Source organism: Archocentrus centrarchus, chromosome 16 (assembly GCF_007364275.1).
Source record: "Archocentrus centrarchus isolate MPI-CPG fArcCen1 chromosome 16, fArcCen1, whole genome shotgun sequence".
Lineage (NCBI taxonomy): Eukaryota > Metazoa > Chordata > Actinopteri > Cichliformes > Cichlidae > Archocentrus > Archocentrus centrarchus.
Window position 1 is genome coordinate 33189148 of NC_044361.1, and position 8573 is coordinate 33197720.

At 43.9% G+C, this 8573-nt stretch overlaps 1 protein-coding gene across 3 annotated transcripts in view; it reads left to right on the top strand.

The window, feature by feature from the left end:
* adam15 (ADAM metallopeptidase domain 15) overlaps positions 1–5037 on the top strand; it is a 31455-nt gene extending 26418 nt beyond the window's left edge. For 2 of the 3 annotated variants that reach the window (XM_030750187.1, XM_030750188.1), the window contains 4 exons: positions 808–876; positions 2343–2408; positions 2894–3048; positions 4383–5037. In XM_030750187.1, coding sequence (XP_030606047.1) covers positions 808–876; positions 2343–2408; positions 2894–3048; positions 4383–4449 — 357 coding nt within the window. In that variant the 3' untranslated portion in view covers positions 4450–5037. The remainder of the gene's footprint in view (positions 1–807; positions 877–2342; positions 2409–2893; positions 3049–4382) is intronic. The other variant, XM_030750190.1, reaches the window with a different exon arrangement.
* The last annotated feature ends 3536 nt before the right edge of the window (positions 5038–8573 follow it).

Genomic DNA, 8573 nt, shown 5'->3' on the forward strand with positions numbered 1-8573 from the left:
TCACACACCTGCAGATATAGCAGCCAGCCCGCAGATCAGGCTGATCTCTGGTTTTCAGCTGAAATGAATCTGATTCTGGACAAACCAGAGAGACCATAATGTTGTGTCTCCATAATCTTCTCGAGGCTTCTCTTTCCTTTTTGCAGCCGTGGGTACAGCAGCTAAATGACGACACTTTCCAGGAAATGTGCAGTTAAAAACAACTTGTATGCTTTTTAGCAGCAGGATAAAAGGGTTTTGGGTGTGAGCTACCATCAGCGCATTCGGAAAATGCCACATTATTAGCACCAGTTCTTTCTTTTAATAGCTGAAATAGAAAAGGGAACCTCACCAGGCTCAGGCAGACCTTCACCTACCTGAGTGTCATGACTCTCGGCCATCATGAAAACCCAGAGAATCAGAAAATGTTTCTCTTCCTGTGCACATGCACCAGAGAGTCAGACACACTAATGGAGACAGCACTCCCCCTACAGGGCTAGTACAACATTATTTTTATCCACTTTAAGGTTATTAAAAAAAACTTATTGCAAACATACTGTATCATATACAGGCTGTAGACATAAAAATAAAAAAACAGCGCTTTCAGATATTTTGCAGAAACAGTTCAATGGGGTGTAAAATGGCCCCTGGCTGCTAGCGAGGCCTTCAGAGTTTGGACAGAGTCAGAAACATTAATATGAATATTGAGGATTTCCTTGAATGTTGAACTCTTCCTTTAAGGCGACGGTCGCTGACTCAGGTCAGGGTCATCTCGTCCTTCCAAACACTGACTCCGTGTTCTTCTGACTTTCATTTCTGCTGCTTCAGTTGGTTAAACAGAGACCAGCTCCCCCCACCAAGCCTCTGCCCCCCGACCCCCCCGCCCCCTCCAACCAGGTACGCTACCTGTAGTGTGTAGTGTTACTGTCTGTCCTGTGTTTGTCTGCGGTACATGTGTGTTAGACACAAGGACTCACGGCTGTGAGTCTGTTTTCACGTTTTGTCAGTGGTGGAATTTAACACAATAATCTGATGTTACAACTTCCCCATCTTTGATATGAGGACACAGAGGCTGACGGATGCTGCAGGGTGGATTTCTTTTCTGGGCCATTTCTGCTCCACTCAACACATAAGATGATATTAGTGCTTTGACTGCTGCCATGTTCACTTTTTGAGACAGAATCGAGCATATTTAGACAAAAGGCACAGACACAGATACCTGTCGATTGATTTTAAGATAACTTCAGTTCCATTGAATTATATTTGTATAAGGCCAAATCACAACAAACATTTGCCTCAAAGCACACAGCAGCCATATTGGTTAAAAATACTCCAAAAGGCTCCAACAGCACAAACACGGTCCTGAGGTCCAGTTCAGGGACTCCAGTTAGCTGAGGTGAAGCCTAGCAGACAGCTAGCAGCTACCAATTTCATCACTAACCACCTGTCATTCAAACAGGCCACGCCCACAATAATGTAAACTTTAATACAATTTAAACTAAATTCACTCCTGATACAGTTATTATAAAGGTGGAAATTAGCTGCAGGGCGAGGAGTGCAGTCATCCAGGAGGGGCTCAGAGTAGAACCTCCACACCGAAAGGAGCCACCTGACTAGGCTGCCTCCTGAGGGCCTCTTGGGTGAGGTGTTCCGAGCATGTTCTACTGGGAGGAGGCCCCGATAGAGACCCAGTTAGCTGGGTGGGGTCTAGCAGACATCTAGCAGCTACAGCCGCCTGTGTTGCCATCCTTAAATACAGATTGAGCAAATTTCACCCTCCATACAGTTGTTATAGAGGCAGAAATTAGCTACAGAGACCAATTCCTTTCTTTGTATCAGGCTGTAAAGTTGGACATTTTAACATAGGTGTGACTGACGTGTGGGGAAGAAGCATTTTAAATAAAAAAAAATTTTCCGAAGGGAGCAGGAAATAGTTTGAAGCGGTGACACCACCTCAAACTATTTCCCACCACAACAGGTCTTAAATTTAACCAGAAATGATAGAAGGCGGCTGAGGCTGTGCAGCAGGTTGGAGATCTGCCTGCAGTCAGACGGTCAGTGAGCTTTAGGTGTTTGTGACACCGGCTTCAGGGCTGACAGCTCAGTTTGTCTGAACGCATGACTTCTGCTTTTATGGTTTCTGTTTCTTTGTTATTAAATCTCTTTCTGTCTGCATGCTGCATTATTAATATGTTGTTTCATAAAATCTTTTAAATGTGTCAGACCGCTTGGTTTCACATCAGACAGCAGAGAATTTCAAAGTAAAGCTAAAAAAAAACTCAGGTCGTCCCCACCTGCTGTCCTCTGTTTCCTCCTCATCTTTGTCGCTGAAGCTTCACTCTTCTTCCTCACTAACCTTACAGCAGCTGGTGAGTCGACCAGCTCCGCCCAACAAGCCTCTGCCCCCTGACCCCGTCACACCTGGACAGGTACGCCCTACCTGCATGCTGCTAGCTGTTAGCACATAGAAGCATTTAGTAGCGCTGCGAACAGAAGTGGTGATTGGGTGGATCGATCACTGTGATTACTGATGGTCAAACTGGTTGTGTGCCGAGTTGGTTTGAGGAGATCATAGTGGTGGAGGTGATTGATTGGTTGGAATCAGACAATCATGAGGCGTTCAGGAACACAAATGAGCTTCGGGCGTGCAGGCTCCTGGCTTGACATTAACAGTTAACAGAATCAGCTGTTCTATAATTTCTGACCTGGTAAGTTTCAAAACGGCAATTATTAGTTGATTGATTCATTAAGAAGAAACTAATCAACTTTTTGATAAAATAAATTGTAATTCTTTTTGTGCTACAGACCTAATTATGTGTTAGTAACAGTTCCTCAGAGATGTCAGATTTTCTCTCTTATATATCAGTAAATTGGACACAGCAACCTTTAACCTTTAACTTTCTTTTTTCTTCAGGTTTCTGTTCCACTCAAACCTGTAGTCCCTAAAAAGCCCTGCCCTCCGGCCCTGCCGCGCAACCCTTACCTCCCACCACACCTCGGCTACAGCTCCAGCAGCAAACCACCCCCACATGGAGCAGTCACACCTGCTGCTGCTGGCGGACCCCACAGGTACAGCTGACACCCCGACACAGGACTTTACAAAGTGAAGACATGTTGTCTCTTTCTTAAAGCTTTCTAATGTAAGCTGATGACATAAGTGAGCTTCCTCACTTCCACAGAGGTCAAAGGTTTGCTGTAATGTGAAAATGACAGGAAGAGACGCACACTCATTAGCGAAGCTGCTTCAGTCTGTTTGTGAGCACTTGTTTGGAAACACTTTCACAGCAGTTGGCCATTCGATCGTCCAGCACACTTTCTCTGACCCGCGACAGCTGGGCCATCATCTATGGTGAGCGCAGCAGATGATCAGCCAGCGAAACCTCTTTGATGATGCACAGCGGTGACCTTTTAACAGGAAGTTGCTATTTTGTAAAGCGTTGCCAGGGCGTGGTAACCAGTCAGGGTGTGAGCGGCGGTTTCCTGCCGCTGGTGCGCAGCAAAGCTCAACCCAGAGGTATCTGTGCAAAATCAGATTTTTATTCAGCATCAAACCTCTTGGGACTTCACTGCGATACCCAAAGTTTTTCTTCAAACACTCACAAAACAAATGAAACTAAAAAAAGAGTCGAGCATGAAGAATCTAACAAGAAACCAGAGTCACAGAATACAGACATTAAAATAAGTCAACCAGGTTAAAAAACTAAAGGCAACACTCAATCATCACAGTGTAACACAACGCCAGTGAAACTTCAGGGATGTCAGTCGGTCCAGTTCAGAAGCAGAAACCATTTCAGCTGCTTTGGTGCAACTCAGAGGAGCAACAGCTGCACTGCAGAGGCAACAAGCTCTGGGATTTATGAATTACAAGCCAAAAATAGTTAAGAGATGACTCCTTGTTTGTCCTTTAAGATGCATTCATATAATTTGTGATTGGTGATGCTGCGTGTTGCTCATTGAAATGTAATTTATATTTGATAAATGTTGTGGGGAAAAAACAAGTTGGAAGGTTCGTGTTGGAGGAAGATCCGTGGAAAACCGTTTCCATGAAATCTGTTCAGCATGCGTAAGTTTGTACGCTGAAATGCTTTGAAGATTTTTAGTATTGAATATGACCACGAGCATAAAGGCACTTTAAATGTTATTTAAAAGAGCGCCTTGTGTTTGTGATTTTTGAGCCTGTAAATATGCCTTCAGTTTGAGTCCACACATTCATTCCTCCTGATGGAGCTTTGAAATGTGTGCAGCTTATTTACAGTCCGTACTTCAGCAGGAACTCTGATCATAATTCTCTTTGTTTGTCTGAAGGCCGTTTTTGATGTCAGTAATTTTTCATAAAAATGAAATGTTTGAGTGTGTGTTTGAGTGTGAACCATGAGGAGTAACGGTCTCTCTCCTCTGTGCAGACGGCCTCCTCTTCCTCCGGTGCGACCCGGCGTCCCTCCGAAGTTCGAGTCCTCTCCTCCGCTTTGACCTTCGGAGAAACCTTTGGAAACCCCCTCAGAGAGCAGCTGAAAGTGGAGACGATGAAGATGATGGTGACTCGTTATCGGATTTCATCCTCATAAGTGTAAATAAGCATCGATGTATCTCCGGAGTTCAGTGCCTTGCTCAGCAGCACCTCGGCAGTGGTTAATGTGGACATTTGAGTCACATTAAAGCTTCTTGGTGCAACCCCTGGGGTAGGTGGGGGGGGTTCAGTGCCTTGCTTAAAGACTCTTGGACCGACCTGTGATTAAAGAGCAGTGGTTTCCAAACTGTGGTCCGAGGCCCATCTCCAGACGTTAGAAATAACAAAACGAGTTCAGTGGGACTAAAATCATCACGAGGCGCGTGAATCATCGTCAGCTCAGACTGTTATCAGGTGACTTCATGGACGGCTCCTGGAACTTCTCAGTAAAGAGACTGGATGAAGGTTTGAGTGGACAGTGGGAGATGAATCAGAGTTATAAAGTTTTTTTATTTTGTGCTATAGAAAAAAAAATCTGAGATTTTTACAATTTGGTTGAAAGATTTTCAGCAAAGAAATAAAATCTGATATGCGCCGGTGTTTCACACACAGATTTGACTCCAGCGGTCCAATCAGTTTACTGTTAGACAGCGTCCGTGCTCTTATTTTGAAAGTTAAGTTGCTGTTAAGCAGCTAGCGTCGGCCCTTCCAGCTCATGTTTCCCTACAGGCACGTCCATCAGGTCAGCTCGACATCATTCAGCTGGATCTCGTCTGGAGATCAGATGGGCTGCAGGTGGTGATGGCAGTCCTCCTGCTCTGGAGATCCACAATGAGGCGGAGGAACGACTAATGAGAAACTGGTGCCACGACTCCGTAGCTCACCACAACAGGAAGTGAGGTCCAGGGCAGTGAAGATGATACTGAAAATATCAATATCATCTTCCCCAATTATTTTTTTTAAATGTCACTTTTGTGACTTTCAGAGCCACTTTTTTCCCAGGAAAATGTAACAGCAGGTTTATAGTTGTCATGAATTCTCAGAAGCTTAAGCTTTTATTTCCAAAATATCACAATAAATTATCACAACTTAATTATCACACTGTTCACTTTGTTTTTCCCCCCTCAAAATCATACTACTTTCACTGCTGCAGACACTCTGAACATGTTACTTTTCCTAACTTGTTAAAGCTTTTTTCTCCAAATTCACTCCTTCCTCACAGGTTTTATTTTACATGCGTACTTTGACTTTACTGTGAAAATCTCAGACATTTTTTATGTTTCCTGCTCCTGGACTGATAATTTTTTAAAATGTTCACCAAATCTCGCCTTCACCGACGCACACCTGCTGGAACCCTGACCTTCACATGCTGGGGTTTAGTTGGACTAACAGCCTTTCTGGTGGACCTGGATCTGATCCAGTCACTGTTTTAAATTTGCTGGATTGTGTTTTTGTTTTCTGAACCTGCCTTGAGATTCCTGTCAGCCAGCCAGGAATGCACGCTGGGAGTTTGTAACATGACGCCAAAGAAAAGCTGGAAGAATAAACTGATGTGAATTTGAAAGCTGATCGTCTCTGATCAGCTGTGATGTTGAGCTCAGTCTAACAAACCTTTTCTTTGCCTTCTCACTCGCAGCTGCTTTAAGAGCTCGTTCTGTGAATTTAAATAAATATGGAAAAACCTGATTGTTGTCTCTTGTAGTTTCTGTCTTCAGATCCTGGAGGAGGACCTCCAGTCACCCTGAGAGGGTTGTAGGTTTGATTCCTCTGCCTGTGTCTGAGCATTAGATGAAACCATGCAGTAATGTTAATGAACAATTATAGAGATGGAAAATTAGTTTTGTGTAAATGTAAAGATCCCACAGCAGACCTTCAGTTACATTAATCTTTTGAGAAATACTTTCAGGCCAAAAAAAAAAAAGCCAACATATTTTAAAATTCTCTGGATAATCCTCCTTTCTGACTAGAACGAGCATAATTTACAGAATGACCTTCATGTTTTATTCAGTTTGCCCTGAAACCAGCGCCTGAGACCATAAACTCATCAGGAAAGTGTTTTCTGAGGTCACCGAGTGGGCGAGCTGAGGGCCATTTTCCCTCAAACATCTGTGAAAGCGGAAGTCTTCTTACAACCGCAGGATCCGGACTGTACTGTCCATGGATAGAAGACATGGATGCAGCCACCATGATGTCATCCACCGGCTTCTGCACTCTGCATTTGAAGCTTCACTGTTGGTTTTTGGAGGCCATATTTAGACTTCTTGGATGGTCTGTTAGCACAATTAACTGCACAGCTGTTATATTATTGGTCAGATCATTGCATTAAAAAGGCTCCAACAGCCCAGAGGTCCGGTTCAGGGACTCCAGTTGGCTGAGGTGAAGCTGAGCAGACAGCTAGCAGCTACATTATCATCCACCTGTTAAAGAGGCCACGCCCCTAAAATGCAAACTTTAAACCTTAACACAAAATACACTTATTATAAAGGTGGAAATTAGTGGCAGAAATGAGCTTCCTCTGAAGGGTGGCTGGTCTCTCCCTTAGAGAGAGGGTGAGGAGTGCAGCCATCCAGGAGGGGCTCAGAGCAGAGCTGCTGCTCCTCCAGCTAATTACTAATAGCTAATTACTATAGTAATAGTAATAGTAATATTACTATTACTATAGTAATAGTAATATTAATAATAGGAACTGCAGTTTAGCATAAAGCGTAAAGGTCATGCTTTATGAAATCCTGGTTCTTGTTTATAAAATAGAGCCAAATTTCATGAAGAAGAGGTGGACCAACTGCAGAGCAGGAGGCCTTTTTGATCATTTCATTAAAATTGTGGGGGGAAAGTAAAATGTCTTCAGAAATACTGCAGTTACAGAAAAACAACCACACATCCAAAAACAGAAAAAGTGAAGTTCAGCCACAAACCATGACAAGCTTCTCCTTTCTCAGTTTCTGGATCACATGTTGAAGAATTGGCCTGTTCTTCTTCTTCTTCTGTACTTTTTCCTGTGAGTTTCTCGCAGTTTGACTCCAGAGGGCTGCTGTCCGTCTGGCTCCATTGTAGAAGTGAATCTGAATGATGTGGGGAACAAAAGTGCTCTTCTCTTACCGACACCAGACGAATTATGAACTCGAGACTGTAGACAAACAGTCCGATAGAGGATGTGAAACAGGATGAAGGGAATGAAAAAAAAAAAATCAGATTCACTCTCTCTTCTATCAAAATAAAAACAACTTTGATGCTCAGACATTAGCAGACTTCCTGCAGATGTTAGATTAGCTGTTTGGCTGCAGACTGAATCCTCACTGATTGAGAGCATTTGTGGATGATGTCTTTTCCCGATGCTGTAATTCTGTTAGTGTGAAGCAATTAATGGGAAAAAAATCCCGAACAAACTGATTTTATAAATCAGATTTATTCTTATCAGAGTTATTTGTCTTCACGGCAACACTGAAACTTTGTTAAGCCCTACAGTCATCACTGCGGGTTTCTTGCAGTTCAGCTCCACATCATGCAGGAATCTCCATGAAGGCAGCTCCTCCGAGTGAGACGACATCTCCCGCTCTGACTGAAAGCATCGATCTGTCACCACGTGATGCATCGACCCATTTTTCAAACCCATTAAAGACCCCAGCAGACTGTTAAAGTCTCTCTCTCTCCTCAGGCTGTAGAAAAACCAAACAAGCAGCACTTAGAGTCATCTCAGATCCCCCCAGAGACTTCTGTCCCTGAGCAGCTACGCATCACTGCCATCCAACACAAACCAACTCACAAACAGGAATTTCCTTCCTGTATTGCAGACCTCCTCAGCAGGTCTGTGTCTCAGTGCAGCTTTGAGCTGTGTTTGTCACCGACATGTCACCCCTTCAACGCCTACAGACCTTCAGCTGCTCACAGGTCTCCTGTCAGCTCAGCTGTGCTGCGTCCAAACCCGACAAACTGTAGAAAAGTATTCATGGTGAAGCTAGAACATCCGGCTGATCCACTGTGCGCACCGCCTCTTCAGTCTGACAGGGTTTATACACATGTTGTTTCTCACTGGCTAGCCCACTAAATAAGAGAAAACATACTACAAAGCCGAGCAGCATCCTCCACCGCTGACACCAGTGAGGTCAGCGTTAACGTAGATGGTGTAGTTTCAGTGTCTGGAAGGTCT